The sequence below is a fragment of the Manacus vitellinus genome, unplaced genomic scaffold (genome assembly GCF_001715985.3).
Source record: "Manacus vitellinus isolate BGI_N305 unplaced genomic scaffold, ASM171598v3 scaffold_0_pilon, whole genome shotgun sequence".
NCBI lineage: Eukaryota > Metazoa > Chordata > Aves > Passeriformes > Pipridae > Manacus > Manacus vitellinus.
This window is the reverse complement of record NW_021938789.1, coordinates 24558316-24586041: the sequence shown is the minus strand read 5'-3', so window position 1 is coordinate 24586041 and position 27726 is coordinate 24558316. Positions and strand designations below refer to the sequence as shown.

Here is a 27726-nt window from a genome sequence, read left to right as displayed (position 1 = left end):
TAGTGTTAACTAAAACTATAGTGGTGTTTAAAGTTACAGTTGTTGTATGAAGTACATACAAGTGACATTCAGCTTTATTTAAAAAATATGGAACAAATACACAATTTTTATCCCACAAAGCATATTTTACAGTAAATGAAGAGCAATGCAATTTTCATCAGAATTTGGAACTAAGGTAACTAAAAATGTCACTGATAACAATTCTATTGTAAAGTGGGGAAAAAAGCACCATATTCTTAAATATAAGCATTTTTACATTCATAAAAATTCAAAACTTTTTTCATTTTGGTAGAGCACTTCAAAGAAATAAAAATTTGTAGTTTAAGTTGCATCATAATCATCTTATCAACATTTTAAATGCTCAGCAGCACATAATATAGAAATAATCACTAAAATGTACATATGAACAAAAAGGAAAAGTTAAAATGGATATGAATGCTAATGTTTTTTTAAAGTGATGCACACATAACTGTTTTTAAAGATATGAAACACATATTTCACGCTTTACTTTCTGGTAACACGAAAGAGAAAAGCCCTCCTAAATATAAAAATCTTGGTGAAGCTGGAGTTTACCTGGCAAAAGGCTCATGAAACATAGAAAGACAATAGAATTTGTCCAACTGAAAATTTAAAAAAAAAAATAAAATATATATATATACATAGTTCTGCATGTCAATGCACAGCAATCCTTCAACTTAGCTAATGTTAGGGAGTTTGATTTCTAAAATCAAATGGAAAATAGATCAACACATGGTAAAGGCATTATATTTAGCTTTGGAAAGGTCCAACTATTAAAAATGCAGAGGTCCTCAAAACATATACCTGAAAGAAATACTAAAGGTACAGGAAATTAAAAACAAATACAAATATCCTATACCATATGAAATACCTCCTGCTTTTTCTGTAAAATATATATTTGCTTAACACTGAGTAACCTCAGTGCTTTCAGTGAACATACTGCAGTTTGTACAAACTTCCTAGCAAGTCTAGGAAGAATTAGGGCCCAAGAGCATTAAAAAGGTGCTTTTGTTTTCTTTTTTATGCACTCAAGTAACACATGCCAGCCTTCTTGTGAATTTAATTCCTACCGTAAAAAATGCACCTCGATGTCAAAGGCCTCATATCTGAATAAAATGATTGCACAGTCCCACACAGATTTCCTGCATTGTCAAGGATTTCACCATCTCAGGATGCTTATGGCACACTGATATTGGCACTTGTTAAAACTTCCATGAAAACACTATGCCTTATATTTCTTAAATATATATATATGTATATATATATTTGCATAAATTTTAAGGAAAAGGGGACTAGACTTGTATATTTATCATCTAATAAAATAGGAAATCTACATTTAAGCTTTACCAAGTTTTGCCTCTAAATTCATTTTATCATTTGAAGTTTCTGGATGACACAGTTAAATTCATATATGTAAGTAACTCTGTATTCACTACTATTGACATTTATTCTGATAGTTCTCCAACAGCAAATAATATAAATGGCTTTAACACACGGAAACATAAACATATTATGACAAATTTCAGGAACCTAACCAGCATTTGTTGTGCAGGAAAAAGCATACTTATTAATAGAATAGTTTCATCCATGATAACAAGCAATGAAATCTAAGTTACCTCATAAAACTTTCTATTGCAGAATCAGGACTGGAATAGCACAAGAACATCAGTTCAGATAACATGAATGATTCAGAAATGTTTTATAACTCTTATTCCTCAGAACAAAAAGCACATTTATTTGTGCTCTGTTAAATATAGTTTTGTCTTACTTTCTTAAATCCAACTAGGTAAAAATAATTCTTTTATCTAATGGCATATCGAGAATGTACCAATGCAAATAAAGTTTTTGGAGGATTTTTTTTCTATAAAGGAAGAAAAATCCCAATAGGCTACCTCCAAAAATAGATATTTTGTATTAACACATACCATTATTATTTGCACAGAACAATTTACAATATCAACAACTGTGTTAAAAAATAACAACAATTTAGTTCCACTGGACTTGTGCTTTCAGCTGCTCTCTCAGCAAGTACAGACATAGAGCAAATGTGAGAACAAAGTCAGGATTTGTTTCATCCACAGCTCCTGTGTAAGGACTAGCATGGCATGTCCTTTGCTTCTGCAAAGCCCCATTAAAGCACCTGGAATTTCACGACTGCATATACAAATGCATATCAAACTTACCATAAATATCTTACTTATGGCTTGTCTGGTTTTACTCAGTCACTGACTTATAGTGACTTTAACTATACACACATATAAATAAGCTTTCCACAGTTGAAAAAACCAGGAGTACCCGATTACTCTCCTTTAATTTCATTTTATATCTTATTAGTTATGTGGATAGTTCCCATGCTGCAGCTCCTTCCATCTCCTTTAGCAACATTTGTGCAGGCACATTCTATTGTTTTTAAATAATTTCTCTAACAAGGAGCAGGGAGGAGAAATATTCATACAAATAAAAGGGGACATTGTCAATACACAAACTGCTGACACATCCATTAGGTAAATAAGCTAGAAAATTTATTTCCTTTAGTTCTCTCCAAAGGCCTTTGCTAGCCTTCTTTAGTCAGAAGTTTATTATATTGACAGTATCCTTTCAAAGGAAAATTCCAGTGCAATATAGAAATTATTTTAACCAGTTCATCAAAATCACTAGGGGCCAGACAGGTGCAAATGCATAGACAGGTGTGCACACATCCATTCTATATGATGGCCTTGGGAGGGAATGCAGTCTTTCTTGCACATCAAAGAGCAGCAGCAGTTTGCACCTTGGGAGCCTGGCTGGCCTGCTCTGTGGCATCAACAGCCATAGGAAAAAGTAAGTCTGTGCTTCCCACACACTGAGATGTGTAAAGAATTTTAAAAGAGCTGTGTTTCACTGTAGGCTTGTAAAGACATCGTACAAAAACTTTACGTGGGCGCTGCTGACTTGCTCCTACAGCAATGGCTTTTTTTTGCAGCTGAGGATTTAAGACTACTGAGAAAGAAGTAATTTTAAGATTAAAAAGAGTGCTGTATTACTCTGAAAAAAAAAAAAACAACAAAAAAAAAAACAGGAGAGAGACAGAAGCAGCCTAACTAGTTTGGGAGTTTTTTGTTGGTTTTTCTTTTTCTGGAGGGTTTGGTTGTTTTGTACTTTTGGGTATTGTTGTTGGTTGTTGTTGTTGGTTGGTTGTGAAATTCCAGCTATTATAAGGTGCTTTTCACTGTCAACCAATATAGCTCTCGTGGCATCTAAAGTTTTTACATGTAATAACAGAGATTAATACTAATGATTAGTACCAGCAACTCTCCATGACAAAGTCCAAGACAGTTCTTAGTCTAGGGAAACTGTTTTTGTAAATACATTCTTGCAAAATTACTTCATACTGTAGAATCCTTCATGGGACTTGAGCCTACTACTTGCTGAGAAAAAGTGCTAAAACGTCTGGGTGCCTTTGAGAGGTGACATGACTTATATTGAAAGAGGAACAGTTTCTATTTTTATCAGCATTAAAATAACTGTTCACCCAGCACTGCCACAACAATTTCGTTCTTTACATAAATTAGCATTTAGACATCATACCCACATTAATGGATTTGTGGATGTAGGTAGGCTTTGCTCACAAAAAAGTGCTGACATGCTTAAGGCTTAGTGAAGTGCAGAAATACTGTTCTGACAAGGTTTTTTTCCAAAGCTCATACCTCTGTTTTCTTAAACCTCCCCTTCCATCTGAAAAGAAAGCTGGGATTTTGTGCATTAAGTCTTCTGAGGAAAAGCCACGTGTAACACCAATATCAGAAATATCAGTTCTGGCATATGATAAAGGAAAAGAAAGTATTACTAAATGAGTAGTAAGGAGAAAAACTTGATGACTGCTGTATGTAAGTACCAATTTATGTAGTCAGGGATAAAATTCTGGCCCTTCTGAAATCAAAAGCACAGTACTTGCTAAATCACATATGACTGTCACTGTCAATACTGTGACCAACAGATTAATTCCCAGATACTTTTGCAGAAAACAACATAGCTCCTCTTGAGAGTATTATGCTATACACACTTCTATACAGCATCTTTTAAAGAAAAGGTATTCACATAAGTAGAAATCTTGAACATTATTTAGAGGGACTAAAAACCTTCGAAGTACCTTTACTGCTTGAGTTCTCTAGGACTACTGATTAGTAGTCATGATTAATAAAGGTAAGCAATTATTTCTTTTTACATAAATATACGGTCCTCTACTTTTTACAAAGTATCTGATCCATACAATTACCATTCATTTTGCAAATACTTTCCAGGCTTGAATGAAATTTATCTCCAATGAGAGTTACTTCAGTAGAAAGAAGAAAATTTAGATTGTGACCAAAACATGTAACAGAGATAAGAAGAAAGTATGAAAGGCACTTGTGTCCACAACACATTGTCAAATATTCAGAACTTCTGGCAGACGGTTCTAAAATTCTTCATATTTGATGGTTGCCAGTGATTTTGGATGACACTTCAAACAATGCCTCCAAATTTTTGCTTGCTAAAGGGTACTTTTCTTTTTTTTTTTAATATAAATATTAATCTCCATGCTGTCAGTTCTGAAATGATGAAGATGGATTAGCAGCTTGTCCAAAATATCAGTCAGGCCTTGTAGTAAACACTTTCTAGAAGCACAATGTTGGCAGAAAGCTTTTGAAATTTCAGTCTGCAAATGTCAATTAAAGGTTTAAAAGATTTGTGTGTTGGCAGAGATTAACATTCACTTGTCCTTTCATGTGGAAGAAATTGATCCCTTTCATTTGCATTTTCAGGTTCATCCAGTTCTTCCACAGGGTTCTTTTCTTTCAACCCACTATTTTCTGAACAAGAATCATCATCTCCATCATTACGATGACCTTCAACACTGTGTCTGATGCCATAAGCAAAGTAAATGAGGAAGCCTTCCAAAAGGAAAAAAAAAAACGTTCACAGAGTTTTCAGGCAAGTAGTGCATTAAAAATGCATATATTTCTCTCTGGCTGAATATATTTTGCAAAGCAATTTTCTTCTTCAGGTATCTGAATCAGAGCTCATACTTCAGGTCTTTTCTATTTCTATGGGAAATTCCAGTGCATAATTTTTACATAATTAAATGCTCTAATAGGTCATGGAAACTACTAATTTATGTCTAGATGGAATGAATACAGTTTCCTAGATCTAAAAGGAGAATGACTGATATACTGAAAAGAAACCTTTTACAAACAGGTTCCTACATAATTTTGGCTATACTTACTAGGAAAAAAAATTGTGGCTTATTGGAATTCTTTTTACCTCAAAACTGTATCTACGATTTTGACTGCACATAAATACTTCTTCTGAAGCATGCTCTTTTTTGATCAGAAATATAAGCTGACTTTTAATACATCACAGAGGTTTTTTCAAATATTTAAAGGAAAAGAATGTTCTAAGATGAGATTCATGATTTCTAGTTTATGAAGTGACTGAAATGAACAGAATTACTTACCAAGTGCCATCCAGAAGCTAAATCTAATCCAAGTTTCTCCACTTAATTGCACCATCAAGTAAATATTTACCAGTATACTGAATGATGGCAAAAATGGCAATAGTGGAACCTAAAAGGAAATATTTAATATGTTTATATTAAATATATATTTTTTGCATATCACACTTCTGTTATATAACAAAAACTAGAGGTAACACATATAACCACTAATAAAGAATTGAATTTTTATTTGCCGTTGTTATATAGTGAAATTGTCTTTTTCATTGGGTTTGACCACCAGTTTCTACATATCTTAAAAACTTTTAAAATACATTGTGTTTAATATATATTCTCTAAGGCTGTAGAAAAACTTTCCAGTTTTCTGCTGAACATATACTAATGAATTCTTGTATTTACAGCTGAAAAATATATTTATGTACATATCACTTCTTTCTGAAATGCATCTCCAGCTCCACCAGATTCCTTGACTTTCATCACTATACTTCATTATTTCCATTAAATAATTGATCTTAGAACATAAGTGAAAGCACAAAATGAAAGGACTTATACTCTGGGAGGTATGAACTATATTGTGGCCCAAAGGACTGCTGACAACACAGACAAGTGATTGTACTCTCATCAGTTTCTGAATTGTTTTCCAGTGTCTGAGTTCTCTGTCCCACCCCTTAGAATCCATCAAAACCTCTCATTAGAGAATAACAGAGTAAATATGTTATTCACCATAAAGGCCATTTTCTGCTGGTTTTGAGGCTGTCTTTGGATGAGGAGAATGGTAACTATGAAGGACACTGCTAACACAGCAAGAAGGCCAATACTCCAGGGCTCCAAGTTAGCAATGAAATGAATCCCATATGTAGTGAGGACACTCAAGCCACAAACCAAGCAAGCTGTATGACAAACAAAATTATAGAAAAAGTCAATTTCTGCATTGAAGAGGAAGTGACTTTTAAGAAGAGTTGATAGCAAGTCTTCAATATGTAGTATTATCATGAATATGTTTAATTAAAAGAAGATATACTAGACTGCAGATTAGATCGATCCATCAAGAAGTATAAAGGCATAGAATCATTATATAAAAGCAAATTAATTAGGACAGAAAGAAGGCATGTTATCAGTGAATTTTTAATTCTGTCTTTAATAAAATTCCATTATTTATGTTAATGCATATATGAGTTTGGACAGCTGAATACTTACCTAAGAGGCTCACTAAAAAGTTAACAGTAGTTGCTGTCTGCTCAGTTGGTAAACTGGATGGATTAATCAGGGCCTGAAGACTGAAGCGATTCTCTTCTATCATATTTATCTGTGATTCACTTACTGCAGATCCCCTTTCAGCTGCAGCCAAAGCTGCTTTTTCTGGAGAATATTTTGGTTCCTCATAGGTTACAGTGGGTTGGTATCTATGCATAAAACAAGCAGGATAATAAAAAAACATTAAGCTTACTTTGGGTTTTGAAGCAATATGAATCTAGGAATGTATTTAAATACTAAATTCTTTGCAGTAGTGCATAAGAATTTCACAATTTATAACTGTACTGCAATAGTGTAGGAGTTGGATTACAGGAAGGATGCTGGATGAGGCATCCTGGGAAATGAAGTCCCGAAGTACTCCCACACATGGGCAGTGAGATGCCCTCGTTAATTGGTCAAGGGAGTCACAGGTTACTTTGAGATGCATATAAAAGGTGTCATCCAGCATCCTTCCTGTAACCCGACTCCTACACAATAGCATCGGTAGTCAGTATCATATATAAAAAAACTATAGCAACTCACTTTTTGGATGGGTTTTTTTGGGATTTTTTGAACAGTTTTTAAACCTACCTGAATGCACAAATGGGTCAGATAAATGGCCAGTCCCATAGAAAAAGAGGGGACAGGCTCTGTTGGTCAACAGCAGAGAAAGTTCCTGACTTGTTTCCCATCCTGTAAGAGGCCTACTAACTGCATAAACTGAAATTTTACATCTGCTTTGTTAGCATTTAAGTGTATTTTTAAAAATACATATGGTAAATAAGTCACTATAGAACAAAATAGTCTTCTCTTTTAAAGTGTAGATTATTGCAACAGTGAATTTTAACTGAATTTAAGCTGTTACACTTTTCTAAGTTAATCACTTACCCTTAAGTAATAAAGACTGAATTTTCAAGGACAATTTTCTTTTAAAAGAACAATACATAATAAAGCGAGCTATAGCTACCAATATATAAATTTAATTCCACAGTTTACAAACATGATAGATACCAGAGTTTTACTGAGAAGTATTTATAATCTCTTTCTTTGAGAGATAATATTTGTTCTCTCTTTGAAGGCTACCATATCTTGAAGCACTTCTCTGATCTTACATTTCTGGCTAGTGTAAAACAAAGCAATTATTTGAACTTGTTCATCCTGTGAAGGACCTAGAGCATCTACACCTTTCACATATAGTCCCCAAAATGTAATAGGCGTGATGTAAAGCAAAGATTGTATTCATATCAAAATATCATTTGTTGAATTCTGCACACAAGCTTATATTTAGTACCTTTGGGACTAATGCTTGGACCAACACTACTTCTGGAAAATAAAAAGTGTTTAGATTTCACATGAAGCTTTGACTTGACTAACTGCTCTACTTCCATGAGAATATACCATTGCTTTCTTTGATGGGTCACTGCTTCTTAGAAATAATTTATACACTTACAGCTATTGGCCATCTAGCAAAAAACATGCCCTGTAAATGTGACTTCTCTTTATTTACTGACCAACACAAAATAAATCACAGTAGAATATGAAGGCTGTCTTTAACTCACCTAAGGATGAGGACACAGGCTGCCACAAGTGAATAAGCAAGAAGTGTACCAATAGACATCATGTCCACTAAAGCCTTTAGGTCAAACAGAAATGCCATTATAGCTAAAACAGAAAAAATAATGCAAAATTTCCATGAGATTGACATAGAATCATTCAGATTGGAAAAGATGTTTAAGACCATCAAGTCAAACCATAAGTGCCAAGATTAATATTAAGACATTTTAAGCTAAGATTTTCAAATCTGTCCAGAGTCTAACTTTACATTGTTTTATGGACAGCAGTATGAGTGAAATCATGGTAATCCTTAAAACCACATTTTTGAAGCCACTGGTATAGTTCCCAAACCTAATTGCCTACAGTTGGGAATCTAATCTTTATAGATAGGCACTGATGAGCCGTACAGTCATGCTGCATAATCAAACGCTTCATATTGGACTTATTTGGACATAAGTATTTGCACACAATGGGGCCATATTAAAAACATATTTTATAGGATGAGGTTCAGATCCTGCAGCAGAATCTTACCAAAGCTGAAAGGATGGATCCCACTGCCAAACCAGGAAAAGTAATCCGACCCAGTTAGTCATTGGGGTGTAAAATTTCTGCTGAGCTGGGAAAAAGCTCTATGTAGAAAGGACTTTCAGAAATTGTCTCAAATAAAATAGTTTTGTGTTTTGGGTTTTTTTTAATGGTTGTCCTACTAAAAATAGTTTTCAAGTGGCCTTCAGGAAAGGCCAGCAAAATCTCACAAGAATAAATTTTTTTAAGATCATTCAACTCAAAGGCAGAAATTTTTATGATCCTGAGAGTAATTCTAGAAATCTTGTGTCTATAAAAGCTAATGTCACATTCCTTTGGAGATTCTGGACTGTCTTTGTCTATGCTGTCTGCACACAAATGCACATAGTTCATCAAGAAATTAGCAGAAGCCATCACTAAATGAAAGGCTAATTCCAATTTGTATTTTATTAACATTTTTGAGATGCAGACTTTTTGAAGCATCTCAAACATCAAATCTCAACATCAAAAGAAACTTAAAGGTAGCCTTTATACACTGTGTTTATATGCACACCCAAATTTTTCTATATTCAGAAATATTTATATTTAATATTTGTTACTTTTGTTATTTTTTTTGTTAATATTTGTTATTTGTTAATGTATCTGTAAACAGGTGCATAAGTGCACAAACACACAGACACATTTTCGCCTGGTATTTGATCCCGAAGGAGGAAGCAAAATGTGATATTCTGAAAACAAAACTGCTGGATTACAGAATTTTTATATCATTTGTGAGTCTCCTTTTCCAATTAAGGAAGGCCATCCTGTTTTCTTTAATGACTGTGGATGTTCCTGAATCCAAAAATTAATCTGTGGAGTAGATTTCTGAATACCTCACTACTTTTCATGTTCAAAAGTGCATGGGTAAGCAAAGCCGAGGAAGAACAGAACCTACTATAACCTCATGTACAGTAGCTATATTTAATTTTTAATCCTAGCTTCAAAAGGCTACTCTGTGGTCCAGAATGTTCTTTAACATTAGAGATAAAGTGAAAAATGCCTCTGTTTCTTACTAAGAGAAAAAAAAGGCACAGTATCGCTTTTCCACTTCTCTTAATTCTACTCCAAGAGACAATGGTAGATCCATTTATGATGAAACTGGACTGACACCAAAACATTTTGCTAGACTTTCACCATTGCAGTTATCACCTGTGAAAAGGTAAGTCACATAATACCATGAGACAGTTGCCTCAGCTGTAGTCTTGACCTGGTAACTTTAATTAAATGGCCAAACATCTAATTTCCTTAACATTTCTTAAAGCTCTAAGACTTTCATGCTACAAATGCATAGAAAAATCAGATCATATAAGCTGTTGCATACATCCATAACTATTCTGGCAGAACTATCTTTGGCCACAAGTTACCAAGTATGTTGGGTTTTTTTTAATAGAAGAAGAAATTACTCTTTCTCCAGCAGTAGATAAAGCTGTTTTCAGATCAGCTGTTGACACACCAAATGCCCCAAACTCTCTAAAAGCAGTCCGATGAGGGTTGCAGCATAGCTACAGTGAGGGCTGTGTAACTGCATCAACCACTTTACCAGCTGGGGGATACGGTTTTCATTCTTCTCATCATTACTGTGATTTCTGGTAAAGATCTTGATTTTGTCCCACGAAACCACACTTCCAAATTATTGTAGGAGAATATGTCGATAAGATAAACAATATAAAGTTGAAACAATAAAAGTAACCCTAAGCAATTTATTTGTACTCTGACCAAAGAAAAGGGAACTGATAATAATGCTTCATGTGGGAAGTCTCCAGGCAATGACTGTGCCTTTCTGCATAATTGTCAAGTACATGGTGTGAGCAGTTCCAGTCTTGTGGCATCTGAAAATCCCCTGCCTATAAATGAAAATATTGTGGTCTCATTTCTGAACCTTTTATTTGAGATTAATTTTAGCCAGGGTTGCTAAATGTTCTAAGGCATGTGCTTCATGTTTGAATTACTTAAAAAACTTATTTATTTGCCTTTGAGTTAAATCCTTTTAGAGCTTCCATTTTTCCAGGGTGATTAGACATAAGCTGAGATAGCTCAGTTGGTTAGAGCATGGCACTAACACCAAGGTTGTGGGTTTGATGCCCACATGGGCCATTCACTTAAGAGCTGGGCTCGATGATCCTTGCGAGTCCCTTCCAACTCAGAATAGTCTGTGATTCTGTGACATTCCACTTAAATGACAGAATTTGGGCACAGCTACATGTACCTCTGCAAGAAGTATGGACAGAATTGAAACAGTTGTATGTCAAGAATCAACATTAAGAGTTGGCAACAGCTCCCAAAATACTGTTTTGCTAAAATATATGTAGGCATGTATGTGTATACATATATGTGCAGACACACATAACCCCCCAACATACACACATATCCCTCAACCACAACTTGGTAAGCCTCTACAAAAACAGAATCATTTTCTCTGAAAGACAATTAAAAAAATCTTTGTATTTTACAAGAAAATAGACCCTGATGAAAATATAATTTTTTTCTTATATCTCATAATAAAAAATGTGTCAGTTATTTTCCCCCTCCCTTATAGATGTGATAAGTATATTATGAGTACATCAGACAAGGAAACCCTGTCAGTAGAGCATCAGCCTAAGGGACTCAGATTAAGTAATAAGCTTATTCACCTACAACGGGTTAATATTTAAAAAAAAAATCAAATTCTTTGACATTAAGGCCATCATCACCACCACCATGATTTGCATGATCGGGAGTTCTTAGACCCTTTGATTACTCAGTAATTTTATTCCCATTGTACATGCAAGGATAATTAACAAGCAGCCCTTTTCAAAAATATAAAGTACCATGCACGTGCATAGAGTGTTTAAATCTCAGTTTTAAGTAACACGGGCTTTGAGAGCTTACCAGAGATGACCCCTGCTGTCAAGGTGGCAGAAACTGGTGCCTGCCTCTTACTCACTTTGGCAAGAAAACTAAAGAGTAAACCATCGCGTGCCATGGCAAACAGAATTCGGGGCAAAGGGAACATAGAGCCGAGAAGACTAGAACAGAAAAATGTATAGTTCAAATACAGGTCATTAAAAGCACAATGCTTTATTGGTAAACCCAACTACACAAAAAGAAAGCTTGGAAGAGTTAATGGGCTCAGGCATAGTTTTCCTTAGGCTCTGTGTTGCTGCTTTTGGTTTTTTATTTGGTTGACTGATGTTCTTGGTTTTGGTTGTTGTTTATTTTGAACCTAGGCTTTGAAAGTACTCGAGATTAACCAGCAGATACAAAATCTGCAGTAGAGAAAAGTTTTACTGGTAGCCTACTTTACCTAGCAACAAGTAGATTTGACCATTTCAGTCTGAAGCACGTCAAAGCTGCACAACAGTGGTTTATTTTCATATATGCAACATGTTTAGCAGTGCACCTTTCTTTACAATGATCAACTCTTAGTCTCACCTGCTACTGCACCAGACGATAGAGTAGCAACTAGTGGGGTCTTCGTTTTGGAATTGATTTGAGCTAGACATTTGAAAAGCAACCCATCCTTCGCCATAGCATAGATTACACGTGGTATTGGGAAAATGGATCCAAGAAGACTGAGTAAAAAGCAAACACATGCAACATGGCAAACACAGTTCATGCAGAGTTGTATCATGGAAAAGGTAAACCATGTTAATTAATGGCATCTACAGAAACAAAATGTATGGCTGTAAGACAAAACCAGAAAGCCCCATAGCCCAAGGTACTACAGGTCAGACACAAATAGAATTATTTTTTTTAACTGCAAAGTTGATTGCTTTTTTAAAATTATTGGGTTTTTAATTGATTTAGGTAATGAAATTGTGTCATCAGGCAGAATTCAGATTAGCAAGATTACTCTTGCCATCACCATACTTCTTGGGTGTTAGTGGACCAGAAACATGTTCTAGATCACACTAACTATGAAATTAAGCTTTATTATTCCTGGAGAAATTCTGTCAGTCAGAAGCAGCAGCAAATAAATAAGCATTAGTATCATCTCTTTCACGCTGTATTTTCATGTGAGGCTGCTGATTAACAGTAATTCAAAGTAAGCACCATACAAGTATATTGGGCAGATTTTTTCTTTTGATTAAAGCACCTCTAGGCAAGCTTCATTAAGATTGTTCATTTTTTTTTTTTGGAAGAAGTAAAGCTAATTAATTTAGATTTGTTATTAGCAAAACACAGAACGCTTTTAAACTATTGATAACTTGAAGCTCTTAAACATACTTCTTGAATTAGGTGATTTCTCTCCCTCAAAGAGAAATAATTTTAGTTAAGAAAACAAAATGCAAAATTATAGCCAGTATAACCTCTGCAGCAAGCACACTAGTTTTTAACCAGGTGAATGGTTTCTTTTTTTACTTTGCAGAATTGACTGTATCACTTAAAGAAGGCACAGCTTTTACATACCACAGATGCTAAATACATCCAGTAATACTTGTGAGACACAAGTGTTAAGGTTAGACATGAGAGAAGTTTTATTGCAAATGAAGTGATTTTGATGTATGAATGTACCTTCCAAAAAGAATGTTTCTTTGCAGCTGTAGCTTTGTAAAACTCATTTAAACTACCCTTCTTCTAGTACATTCATATATATAATGTAAATATTAACATCTTTACCCTGAGGAAACACGTTCATGAAATAACATACTATGAGGTAACTGTATAAACCAAAAGAATCATCCCAGCATTTTTTCTTAATTATACCTCTGCACTGAGGAATATGAAATACGGTTTCCTTTGTTTTGTTCTAAACTGACATCAGTCAACAGACTGAAAGATTAATCTCTCCACAGAAGAAAATATAATTCTTCACTAGAATACACTGGAAAAATAGACTAATAGTCCAAATTTCTAAAAAAGCATTTTACCATCTCAGTTCATTTTGCTTTCCAATATTAATTTCTTTAACTTAGTTTCTGCTTCTATGCAACTTTCATTATTTATCAGTGTAAAGGAAAAAATCAGTAAAACCCTCCAAACTGAGGGGACCATGACAACTAGATAGAAAATAACTATAATCCCAGGATGAAATGTCTAACTGTGACATTCTTCAGTCAGCTCTACAATTCTTTTAACATCATTCTGGAACTATTTCCTTTTTCTATCCCCTCCTACATCTAAATATTCCTTTCCTTTAAACCACTGTCCACAGCCAGCATGCTCATCATCTTCAGGCTGCTTACAAGGTTATCTTGGAGTGCTGTTAGCATTAGTGCTTCCACAGGCATCATGTTTGCCTTTGTGGAAAGGCAGCCAGTATTCTTACCACCAAAGCTTACACAAATGGCTCCTTACTTACATAAGCTCAGGTAAAAGATTGGCATCAGCATTTTTCAGGCCCTGAATTTAAGTATCGAGCAATTCTCTATTCTATGAAAGCGTTTATACCACATCAAAATTGGGGTGTAATATATATGAATACATACTAAAATATCTCATGCCCTCCCTGATCTTTTTAATCAAAGTAACATGTTAAGATTACATCCACAGTTTCACAAAGGGGAATAAATTATAATATTTTGACAGTTATAATCTATATCACAAATACCCACACAGAAACCACAGGAAAGGATGATGTCAGAAGACAGACTGGCTACTGGAGGAAAACAGAGACAGGCAACAAAGATGAGGAGTGGAGTTTAGTTAATCCTCTCTTCAATTTTGCCTGTAAATGCACAGAGCCCATAGAGCTGCTGAGTCATCAGGAATGGACAGCAAAAAAAGACAAAATGGGTGAGGTTGATTTTACCAGTTAATAAAGATAACTTGCAGGTCATATGTTTGAAAATACATACTTTAATAGTAAGTTTCTACCAAAGAGATAGAGTTCAATAACAGTACAGTTTAAAAAAAAAAAGAAACCTAAATTAATGCAGCTACTGTGATGTAGACCTGATGAAGTATAAAACTTGCTTTTAATACTTACTGCTAATTCTTTGCATGGACTGAGCCTTCAAAATGAACATGTGAACATACATATAAATGTAATATATTATTCATCAGCTTTTCCCAGCAAAATCAGTATTTCTATGTCTTTACCTTGTAGACAAAGCACAGAGGGATCCCACTGCTACAACATATTTAGCAGGACCCCATGCAACATATTCAAATGCTACTGGCAGAGGACTTTTCTCATCCAGCAGATAGTACGGCATCATAAGTGTCAGTGCAGCTGAAACCCCAAAATAAGCCATGAAGCAGACAAGCAGGGACACCACAATTCCTATAGGTATGGCTTTCTGAGGATTCTTGACCTCTTCTCCTGAAAAAAGGGGGGAAAAACCCATCAAAAAATTCTTATGAATTTGCGCCTTCAGCTTTAAAAGATAACATCAAAGACAAATTGTTTGTTAATCTAAGTCATATCTGTAATAGAAGTTTTAAAAATCTGAGTGAAATAAGCTGAGAGACACAGAACAAAACTCACTATTTTGTTGTCAGAAACAGCATTAAAATAGAGGTAAATTAAAGAACATAAAATACATTATATTTCTAGACTACTCAGAGCCCAGTATTTCTAGTTATTTACCTACAATTTATAGTTCAATGTACTCATTCCCTATCAGTCATATGCAAGCCAGCCTTTAGAAGAGACACCTCATGTCAGAAAATTGTAAAAGTGAGCAAGTGATTAACATTATCTGAGCAGAAAAATTGTATGCTAAGCACTTCTCAGACTTAGAAAGCAGCAATTAATTTCTTTAGAACAGGAAGAAAATAAGCAAAATCTCCTACTTCCTCCCATAACTATAGCCACATTCAGGAGTGAACTTAGGTTCACTCTACACAGACTGAAGAAGGTTTGGAAGAGAGCAAAGTAAGAAGAGTAGACAGATATTTATGTTGTTTGTGGGTTTTATGTTTTTTTTTTTACAAAAAAATCATGTTAAACATATATACACAGACATATAAATACTATACCAGTTGTTGCAATGCAGTCAAATCCTACAAAAGCATAAAAACACGTTGCAGCACCAGCCAATGTTCCTGTGAAACCATATGGCATAAAGCCACCACTCCCATATATACTTGTCACATTTTCATAGGATGAGATGTTCCTATGAAGAAGAAAAACACAGCAGAAGGAGAACTTATTTTTCATTATTGGTAGGACAAACACATGCACTCTCCTATCCTATCACTCTAGAGAAACATGTTAAAATGTTCTCGTCAAGACAGAGTTCTGCTTTACAAAACTGCACGAGATGACATTTTTATGTCCAAGCTTGTAAGAAAGACAAAAATAACAGCAAAAGGAAGAATATACGAATCAAGTAACCATCATCTTACTCACTTTGAAGTTTGTGATAAAACATATTAAAACACTAATAGTGTATATACCAATAAAACATGTGTAACAGAAAACTGCTTGGAACACGAGCAAGTAAATAGATTTTTAAAAATTACTCTGTTACTGCAGTAAGGTTTCTGAGATATTCTTCACTTATTTTCCAGTTGTCAGCATCTCCTTTCACAAAACCAGAAATCATAACGAAGAGTAGGACCAAGATGTTAATAGCAGTGAAAATTTTATTCACCCATGCAGATTCCTTTACTCCAAAAGATAAGAGACCTGTAAAATAAAAATATTTTATAGATGTGAATGGTCCACTAAACTGATAAAATAGCATTTTAAAGAAGGTATATATGCAAGTAGTGTTAATAATACTAAAAAACAACACCAGATTTTATACTTTTAAAAAGCAGTAGCACAAATTTACTAGACTCTTTAACAGCATGACAATAGGCAAATGTATTGGAAACCACAAAAGAAAAAGCTTCTTTAATGGTATTCTTTAAGTATTTAAAAATATTTTGAGCAATGGCTACTTACTGCTTCTCTGAGATGCAAATCCGTATCTCTATTTTAATCCATGGAGCAAAAATAGCTACAAGAATTCTATGCTTTGTAAAAACAGGTTGGTGGAATCTATTGTCCTCACAGAACGATTATTCTTTAGATTAAGAATAGAAGTAAAATTATTAGATTAATAATGTAACCTATTCACATTTTCCAGGACACATTCATCACAGAGTAAGTCCCGTTTCCTAGTTCAATAATGAAACCTTTAAAAGAAATCCTGTTCATAACACTGATGCATAGAGATCCTAGAAAAGAGTATCATATGAAATACACATCCTTTAGCTTACAGAGTAGTGCACTTAAACAATCTGAAAGTTATTCCATCAGGATTATACTGTGTCATTAGATTTATAACAATTTTAAGTGTACTAACAGTTTAATGGAAGAGCAGGCAGTGAGCAGATCAGGAAAAATTAAATACAATTGGAAAGCTTTCACAGGTCCTTTACGCTCTAAGCATTTCCACTATTATCACATACATACCTTACCTCATTATTTAGAGATTAAGTCTGAAAATTTTAAGCCTCTCAAAATCATGTCTGAAAAGTTTCTGACTTCACTAATGAGACATTTGCTATCTTACCAGAACACAGAAGTTATCTTATATATTTTTCTTCACCAACAGCATTTTTATTGGAAATAAGTGTATGGTTTCTTCAGCTCAGTTTTTTCCCAAAAAGTTAGTGTCTTAGTCAGCCTAATACAGTATGATTCATAATTTGTGCATTTTTTTCAGTCCTTTCTGTAGGAAAAAAAAATCCCAAACCAGATTTCTGTGTACTTTTCCTTGTGCTTAGCAGGTAATATTTTCTGTAAAACATCACCTGCTATTCCTATGATTCAGCTTTGCACAGCTCAAAATCCAATTACTGTGTCTTGCTCAGCCTACACAGCCCTGATCCATCCCCACTGCCTCTCCTCTCAGCAGTGAATTCCACCCAGTTCACTCACTGGGGGTTTGGCTCCTTACGACAGACACCAGGAGAGGCTGCTTTGGTTTGATCTATAGAGAGACTGAACATGACAAGACATCTGCTGAATAATGAAATGCTTCTAGTATTGCCTGAAAATAAACTATACACTTTAGAATACTCTTCCTGCTTCCTTCACTCCCAGTGGCAGTAAGAATGTTTCCTTGTGGAAAGCAATTTCTAATGCAAACAGGAAATAAGTTGCAATAGTTTTGAGTTTTCTGATCCCTCAAATAGCATGTAGTTGGTGTCAATTTTTGTGATTTAAAAACATGATACATGAGTAAAGATGAAAAAGAAACAAGACTGAGAAGAGTAGACATGAAAAGTTTACTCAGGTTTCAAACTGGTCTTTTGCTTCATACCAGTACCTTAGAGTGCCCTTTAGCTCAAATAAATTCTAGGATAGACAACTCTTTTGAAGACTTAAAGAGAAGAACATTATTTTATAAAAAAAACCATGAACAATTTAGAGAGCAAAAACCCCTTACAAATGCCCACATTTCTTTAAGGAGACCACATCACATCACTGAACTACAGAGTTTAACTTTAAGGTCCCTCTGAAAGCATTTATCAGTGATAAAGCCATGAAAACACACAGAACTGTATAATTTTCCTGTTACCTTCAATCTGTATCATGGGTTTTATAAAAGAAGTACTGGCAAGTGATTATGTCACGTCTCAGCTTCAACAGAAGAGGGTACACACGAAAATTGGATTATATACATTTAATTCACAGAGCCATTCTGCCAGTACAAAATGTGCATCTGAACTTCCTTAAACATTATTAAGGCATTTCTAGTAAAATACAAACTACAGTTTGGCATTTTTATCTGTAAAGCATCACAACCATCATGAATGAAGTGATATTTTGTCTTACCTGCTAAAAGTAATATAAGGAATACAGCAAAGAAGTCAGGATACTCTGCTAGCCCAGAGTAATTCATTTTGAAGTAGGTACCGAAGAAATGACCAATCCGTTTTCCAAGAAGTTCATCAAAGGTGCCACTCCAGGCTCTTGCTACACTTGATGTACCTTCATAAAACACATGCATGTTTAGGGTTTTGCATACATACAGCAGGATATAGCTATTTCTAGTGAAAAATAAATAAAACTAAGCCTGTTGCTATTTGCATTTTAAAAAGCAGAGCTTATGCTACAATTGAGTTTGTTTTGCTGAAGAACTTTAATAGAATTTTTGTATGTAGTTAAATGGTAACATATTATTCTACAACTAAAATATAAAAATTTGTGCGCCACTTATTCTCAAAGTATTGCAGAAATTATTTCATTTTCATAATTTATATCTGATGTCATTCTGGAAGAAGCTTGTTTCTAAAGGTACAATATGACATATTTTAAACAATATAAAATAATGTAAGAAAGCACTTTAAGAAAGAACATGGAGGAAAGTTTGCCCACCTGGAAGTAAAGCAAAAAAAAAAAATCATTAGGAAGATATGTGTTGCTACAGTTAGTATTTAAAATTAATACTCTCCCGTGGTAAAAAGTGCACATGGCCATGGCCAAATGCAACCTTATTTTTACAACTCTCCTATCATGAAATACACTTTAGTACAATACTGGGGCATATCAATTTTTTAATGATTTGGCCAACCATCCTGTAGTTAGGTACAGGAGCTAGGCATGTTCATACAAAACACAGTTTGTATGAGTGAGGCATGCTAAAACAAAATATAATATAATGGAAGTTAGGAATGTGTTCCTTTGGAAGAAATAATTTTTGTATCAAAAAATGTTATCTCTGCTGTAGCACTGAGGTAGTTATTAGAATATCTGCCATATAAGCATTGGTTTTTTTCATATCTGGTCAACTTTGTATTTTATGGGATTACCTGATAGGACAGTGCTTAATTAGCATGATGCTATAGTAGCAAATTAGTACTTAAACACCATGACTTTCTTGAAGTGAGACTGGGTCCCTGTAAATGTCCTTGCTGAGTATATTCTGAAAAAAATGCTTATTGATTTTATTGAAATTATTCTTGCTGACCAAAGACAGCAGTGAAATCCTGTTTATTCTTGTGCATCATCACTGAATTGTCTGACCCAATTTTCATACAACGTATGTCGTTCATACTTCTCAAAACACACTCTTACAAAAATATCTTGCAAAAAAACCTGTTTGCAATAGGGATGCACAGGAGGAAATAACCTAATCAAATTACTTTGGTTATTTCATCTCACCAGGACTAAAAAGCAATAGCAGCTAAGTACAGAGACAGAAAAGAAAGACAGACCTAAATCTTTATCTTATATCTGCTGTCTCAGAAACCACCAAGACCCATGTTTGTTCTTAAGCTTACCTATAATATAGGATAAAATGAGATTCCAGCCAGTGATAAAAGCCCACAGTTCACCAACAGTAACGTAAGTATACAAATACGCAGAACCAGTCTTGGGGACGCGAGCACCAAATTCAGCATAGCAGAGACCTGCCATCACAGAGGCAAGGGCAGCAATGAGGAAAGAAACAACGATGCTAGGTCCAGAATCAGATTTGGCTACTTCTCCAGCAAGGACATAAACACCAGCACCAAGGGTACTTCCTACTCCCAGGGCTATAAGGTCCACAGTCGATAAGCATCGGCACAACTTGGTGTCCTCAAGGCTTTCACCACTGACATTCTTCTTCCGCACCAGACACCTAATAAAGGACAAAGCTGGTCCACAGGGCAACATGGTGGATGCAGAGCTGTGAAATAAAAGAAATCATTGCAGAATGTAACAGATAGCACAGACACTGGTGAAAAACAATGAAAAAAGTATTTACATAAATAACTTTAATCACATCTACTAACTAATACATTTACACTCTTCTGTGATGTTAAATAAGCTAGCATTTGCTTTTTCCCCAGGAAAAAAATTAGGGATATAATATTCCTAATTTTATATTTACCACTTATGTCCCCAGGGAAAAAGATCTTTTGTTATCTTTTGGTTTACTACACTGCTGTAAAAAAGGAAGAGATTTTATCCATTTATCTGCTAATGGCCATTTCTTAACCATTTCTAAAACAGAAACAGTATATTATCTCATATACCATAAGAACTTCTAAAATAAGGATCAACACCAACATAAATAAGGATTTTTTGGCATCCATCAAGGCTATAAACAGCAAAAGCTTTAAAATACAGCATTCTGACAGAGCCAATTCAATCTCCTTTTGTCTTCAAACACATCACTTTTGCCTTTACAATTTGCTCAGTGAGAACTGCTTGAAATCAGATCAAAAGTGTTTCTACTCTCTCCTGCACCAGTGAAGTTTCCCAGATCTAATTATCCTTCAAGAAATCTTGTACACCTCTCCCTGACAATTACCTAAAAAAACCTGATGGGCTAACTGCTCATCCCATGCCAGCTGCAGTTCTTCAGTATTCTGAGTGTACATCACAGTGTGGGGTGCAATCAGCTCTTGCCCACAAGCCCAGATTCTGTGACCAGCCTGGTCCTGGAGGCCAGCACGTGAGTAGCACTTCTCTGGCCTGTGACATGGGGTACTGGGTCTGGCTGAGCTGGAGTTCATTTCCCCATAGTAGCCCTCACAGTGCTGTGCTTTCCATTGGTGGCTAGAAGGGTGTTGATAACACACTGGTGTTTTGGCTTCTGCTGAGCACAGCACCAACACTGTAACATTCCTTCCTCAATCGAGGGCAAGATCCTGGGAGGGGACCCAAGTAGGCCAGCTGACCTGAACTAACCTAAGGGATATTCCATACCAAATGACATCAGCTCAGATATAAAAGCTGAGGCAAGGACCAGGAAGGCAGGCATTCACTGTCTCCAGTGGCTGCCTGCTGAGGAACCATTACATGTGCTGAAGCCCTGCTTCTCAGAGGTGGTCAACCATCGCTGCTCATGGGAAGTAGAGAATAAACTTTGTTATCTTTCACTTCGCTTTTGCGCGCACAAGCTTTTGCTTTGCTTTTGCTTTAATAAACTGCCTTTTCCCAACGCATGAGTTGTTTTCCATCTTATTCTCTCCCCTGTCTGGCTGGGGAGTGATAGAGCGGCTGGGTGGGCACCTGGTGTCCAGCCAAGGTCAATCCACCATACATGGGTGCCTGTCATGAACAGCAATGATCCTGCTTCCCAACTCAAACAAATTATAGCTGAGGGTCCAAAGCATTTGCTTGGGAGGGAGGACACGGGCATCCCATAGAACATAATATCTCAAAGAGGCAGCATTAATGTACAAGTTCTGTCTTTATGTTTTTGTTTGAATTGTATTGTTGATGGCTAAGAGTTTGGTAAGAATCAAGCAATACAATCTGCCATCTCCCCAAACTGATGTTTGTCTTTCCAACTCATATCATAAATATCTATACTCTGCTCATGATTTGTTAAGTGGAACCCTCCTGGGAACTGAAAATCTATTTAATTTATCATAGAATTATAGAATGAACTGGGTTGGAAAAGACCTCCAAGATCATCAAGTCCAACCCTTGATCCAATACTGCCGTGCCTACTAGACCATGGCACTAAGTGCCACATCCAGTCTCATCTTAAAAACTTCCAGGGACAGTGAATCCACCACCTCCCTGGGCAGCCCATTCCAATGTCTGATTACTCTCTCTGTAAAAAATTTTTTCCTAATATTCAACCTAAGTCTCCCCTGGCAGAGCTTAAGACCATTCCCTCTTCTGCTGCTTGCCTGGGAGAAGAGACTGATGCCCACCTGGCTACACCCTCCTGTCAGGGAGTTGTAGAGACGGATAAGGTCTCCCCTGAGCCTCCTCTTCTCCAGGCTGAACAGCCCCAGCTCCCTCAGCCTCTCCTCATAGGACTTGTGCTCAAGTCCCTTCACCAGCCTTGTTACTCTTCTCTGGACCTGCTCCAGCACCTCAATATCCTTCCTGAACTGAGGGGCCCAGCACTGGACACAGTACTCCAGGTAGAGCAGATGATGATATTCTGGTGGTATATACCTTCCTGGTCTGTATCAGTTTCCTAGACCAGTAAAGAACATTTCTACTTACAATAGTTCAATCCGCTAACAGAAATGACTTTGCATCAAGATGGATAGCTCAATTAACAGTGTTTGATCCTAGAACAGAGAGTCAGAGAACTGCCATCCTGATACGAGATTGCTCGAAAAAAAAATCCCCTTGTGAGAGAGAAATCTGTGCAGACACAGTTTCTCCCTATTCCTGTCATAGCTCCCCAAGTACACTCACACATGCCACTTCTGTCTTCAAGGAGCGTCCTGAAGAAAAAAGGTCTCCATTCCCTTTCAAGTAAAGGGAATTTGATAAAGGATAGTGAATGGAATTGAATAGCTCTGGGCAGAGATGCTTAATGCTCAGAAAGGTGATACCTGGCCCAGGACAGTAGAAGGAGGCAGACAGGCAAGTTTCCAAAGGTTTTCTGCAATTAGGTAGGCCTTGCAGCCTGCCAGACTCCCAGAGATAAGTATCTGCCCATGGTGTGTAGACTTCATCCACTTAGATTTCATACATCAGTTTCAGAACTCAGATGATATTCATGTCAGCAGAGATCCACAAGATCTTCTGAGGGGAATCAGCATTGAAGTGTTCTGGCAAAATCCCCTGCTGTGTATCCTGAGCTCTTCAGAAAGAGCAGCCGTTTTTTGGGTATGAGACTTAGGCACTCCACTCCCACAAAGTCAGGTTTATCTATCCTGGGCTGTACTTAGACAAGTATTCCTGACTCCACTATCATGTTTTTTCCTCATAATGACACGTCTGAAACTGTAGCAATCACTTAGGATGTTATATTAATATACTCATTAGTCTGTAGCCCATGGTGACAGGCAGCAATGCTCTTGTGACTCCATGCCCTTCACTTTAGCAATTTCAATGTTGCAGAAACATAGCTTTTTTAAGGAATTATTTCCCTCTCCCCTCAAATGATATTTCATTTGGTATTTCATTAACACGAAAAAATACTCTGGCAGATGTTGTTCTCAGAGCACTAAACAATTTCCAAACCTCCTGTTATTCAAACGACATCTCAGATTGCTCTGCTTCTTTGACATTTGGGACAAGGAGGTTTTAGAGTCATCTTGCAGTGGCCAGGTGAGAGATATTATGGTTTTCTCTGCTGAGAAGAAATCACTGTGACAAAACAGAAGGAGTTTTTCTGCTTTCTCTGATTCTTGTGGAGAGGACAGGAGGCTGGTTCTTGGTGGCCACAAGCCAGTAAGAGGAAACACCTCTTCTGACTCAAATCCAGCCTTTCTTCTTTAGCCTTTACAAACTGCAGCACAACCAAAGACAAAGTTCAATATAAAAATCCTTTGTTTGTAGAGGAAAAAAAACACCTCACATGCCTGGGAAACATATCTTTTTAGGTATATCCATCCTAACATGGACTTGATGAACAAATGTTCTTTTACAACAATCAATGCAATCCAGAATGTCTTGCACTACTTCCTATACTTACTATGTATATATGCATAGTGAGCAATGTCTGAACCCTGCTTCATAACTTCTGTTGCTGTGTACCAAGAGCAGTACTCTATGTCAGACATGGCTGAGACATTCCAAGATAGGATGGTGCATCAGGAAGAACTGATGAGCTTACAGAGATATTTGGCCTTCACACAGGACCAAAAGACATAAGAGGTGACAAAGTGTCTTCAGAAATCACTGACAAGTGTAACCTTTTCCTGAGGAGTCACTTGTAAAGCAGATCCATTAATGCATTACCCAGTCCAAGAGAACAGCCTGGGCAATGACTCAGTTTTGACATGTACTGACTCACAAGCACAGTTTATCAGAACACTGGGGCTAAGCACGTTTCATGCTCAAATACAAACCTATAGAAGCAGAAAACTTAACAGCCGGGTATGCCTTTTGGTGGCAGTATTGTCCTAGATAAGCTTACACTGACCGCCACCACACGCTCTTAAAAACAGTCTTATTGCTGCAGGCTCACAGATCTTATTCCTTTGAGACAAATCTCATGGTTTTCTTTTCTGTCAATCTTTAGACATAGAGGAACATGAATTAGGAAAAAGTGAACACATTAAAAAATTATCTGTCCTACTTTTTGACCAGCAGGATTCAGTATCTTCCTAGCTGCTCCTTTTTACTTCTTCCTTTTCCTGCTGCAGCCTAAGCCTGCCTTGTCCGAGCACACTGTGGCCTCTGCTTCATCTTGGCCTCTGCTGCCGCGAGCTCTGCCAGCGCTGGCCTGGGCACTTGTTGAATATCCTGCATAGCTCTTCTATGAGCACTGGCTCTTCTCTGAGCCTTCCTGGGGAGGCACACTCAACAGCTTGGGAAAGGGGGTTTTTGTCAATATATTGGGTAATCAATCAAGAAGGAAGAGAGTGCTTTCGAGGCATCTTTGACACACCTGTCCTACATTTCTTGGAGCAGACTTGGATATCTGCCTGCCTTTGAACAACGGCATGTAGCCTGCAAGTAGAATTAGTCAGGGTGGGCTGAATTGTTCATGCAGTTTAAACAGAGAAAAGACTGAATCCTGAGCTTATACTGAGTTTAAGCATAGGCAATTAGAGATAAGAAACCAAAAATGGAAAATGCCCTTGCATTCACTAACAGTGTGCAGTTACTTCTAATTAAGGTGAGGAGCAGACCCAACCTGATGCTTCTCTCATGCATTAAAACCTGTCCTGGGCTCTACTTTGGTGAAGTCTGTGTTACAGAGACATTTGTCACAAGCAAACACCTGTGAAGTCCATTTGTCACCGACTTTGGCACGTCCCTTTGGTTTGTACAACTGAGGTGGCACTTCTCTGGCTCTGCATGCGCTGGGCCACTGCACTTCTCAAATCTCTTCTGGACTAAGTTTTAATTTAGCTACAGATTACTCTGTAACACAGAATACGCCTCCAACAATCCTCTGTAAAAGGGAGGTCCCAGTTCAAGTGCCTTAGACTTGAGGACCAATATCAGCCCATATTGAAACCTCCTCCTTCCTTGAATGCATTCCTAGAAAGAATGCTGTCCACAATGTTGTTTACAGTTTTACCCTTTCAACTGCATTCAACAAAGAGACAGGCAGGAGACGAGGACTTAATTTAGACAGGAAAAGAATTTGACAGATATATCTAACATAGGCAGGAAAAAAAAACAATAAAGCTTCCTCATGTCTGATGAACATTCATGGTATTTGTCAGAGTACCTGAATAAGCACAGACATTTTTCCAATTACTTTTGTTCTTTATTGTCTTGGGATTTTTTTTTTGTTTGTTTGGGGTTTTTGTATGGGTTTGGTTTGGTTTTTTCCCTCTACAGTAGCTGCTAATAGAATCTTCCTAATTTCAGCCTTATCTGGCCAGTTGTAAACCAGATCATTTACTGTTTGACCACTACACATCTGATTGCCAACCCAAGAAGAAGAGTTTGGCCTTATAATTCATACCAGCTCTGCATTCAGGTGAATGATCAGGAACATTTAATAGTCATCTACTGTTAACCCCCTTCTAGCATGAAAAGTTTGGTGTCAAAAGACTTGTAACTACAAACACAGTGCAAGGAACAAAGTCTCCATCTGCAAGGACTGTATTCATATTTAAAACTGCTTTGACTGCTTCACAGTCCTGTAAAATCTACCATTTCTGCAAAGTATTTTCCGTGTAAAAATAACCTAACCTAGACTCCTATCCCAAACAGGAGTCAATAAAATGCAAAAAAAAAAAAGTGGATATGGGAGCAAAAAAAGTAACTTGCATCATGCATCACCAATTTTATTTCCATTAAAATCACATTTTAATTTAATTATGTCTCATAAGCAATTTAAGTTAGTACACATTAAACCCAAGCTACATGTGAGAAAATACAAAGTTTTCCTGTAGTTACCATTCAGCTTTTCCTACAAAATTTTCAGTTAAGAGCTCTAATAAAAAAAGATAAAAATCTCATATGGAAGGTAACTGTTATAAAGCAATATAAAACATCTGAAAGTTTTAATACTGTTATTGAGAAGTATGTTTAATGATTCCTGAAGCCAAAGTAATGTAAAGATATTTTACTTTAAAACTATTCTGTTGAACTAATATTATATAATATACTATAAATTTTAGGTACAATAATTTAACATTTTAAACAGCATACCAATTCAGGAGACAACACTCCAATAAGTTTTTAACATACTGAAAATGGGAAAATATAAATATATACCGGTTAATACAGGTTAATTTAGCCTCTTCCTTTCGCCTCATTTTCCTGAAAAATCTGTAAAAGTTTATATATTTTCCATTTATAGAATTGATTAAATCTTTTTTGTTTGCCCTTAAGTACATTTAGCCTTATCCAAAACTGCAGTATTGCACTGATTAGATCTTGTGCACTAATATATAAAAGTAAAAGAATTCAGAGATGAAGCAAAACTAGGTATAGTCTATGATTTCCATATGTATGTGTGTACACACATGCACAGCCAACACATGATTTTACTGCAAGTGTCCTAAAAGTTCATATTGTTCCAAAGACTTTCACAAAACTCCTGATGCCTCAGAATATTTAAAGTAATGTATTTCAATAATACTAAAGTGCTAAAATTGGAAAGCAGCACTCTGTAACAGAAGTCTACAATGCATAAAACAGTAAAGGAAAGCTTTATTATCCAAAAGCAGAAACACTTTCCAGTCAGACAGGGAAGGAAAACATAATCTGCATCCTCTAAATATTAGCACTGTACTTTGCACTTTGCCAAAGACAGAATAGTGCTGTATTGTAAACAAACTGTATACCACAGCTCTTGCTACTCAAAAAGCACGCATGTTAAAGGCAAAGTTTCCTATGATAAGCTATGTTGCTTGCAGGTTACTTCTTTCAGCAGTAAACATCATTACAAACCTGATTCAGAGCAACTTCTGCTGGGCAAACTTCTGCTTTTCTTACCCAGTCCCGAACTCCTGCCGTTGTAAATGGAAGAGTAATGACTGAAAGTGATTTTATTAACATACTTGCTTTAAAAGCCAGCTGCAGGTAGCGTGGAAGCCATTGGTGACGAGGGGTGGAGGCTTGGCAGCCCAAGCGATTGGAGGGCTGAGAGCTTGTCAGCTATTCGCCCGGCCAAGGCAGGCAGGCAGGCAGAGAGGGAGAGAGAGAA

The 27726-nt window shown here is 36.3% G+C and overlaps 1 protein-coding gene across 3 annotated transcripts; it reads right to left on the bottom strand.

The window, feature by feature from the left end:
- Window positions 1–47: 47 nt before the first annotated feature.
- SLC7A2 (solute carrier family 7 member 2) lies at window positions 48–27726 on the bottom strand. 3 transcript variants are annotated; one of them, XM_018069617.2, is made up of 12 exons: window positions 27581–27726; window positions 19985–20373; window positions 18537–18692; window positions 16229–16394; window positions 15743–15879; window positions 14861–15083; window positions 12251–12390; window positions 8281–8383; window positions 6686–6891; window positions 6212–6378; window positions 5492–5600; window positions 48–4928 (listed from the first exon to the last, which is right to left on the bottom strand). In XM_018069617.2, exons 2-12 carry the CDS (start codon window positions 20358–20360, stop codon window positions 4741–4743), a joined length of 1971 nt encoding a protein of 656 aa, XP_017925106.1. In that variant the 5' UTR covers window positions 20361–20373; window positions 27581–27726; the 3' UTR covers window positions 48–4740. The 3 variants fall into 3 exon arrangements, with proteins under 3 accessions (XP_017925106.1, XP_017925091.1, XP_017925114.1); XM_018069602.2 differs by lacking the exon at window positions 27581–27726 and adding an exon at window positions 27471–27573; XM_018069625.2 differs by lacking the exons at window positions 12251–12390; window positions 27581–27726 and adding exons at window positions 11708–11844; window positions 27471–27573.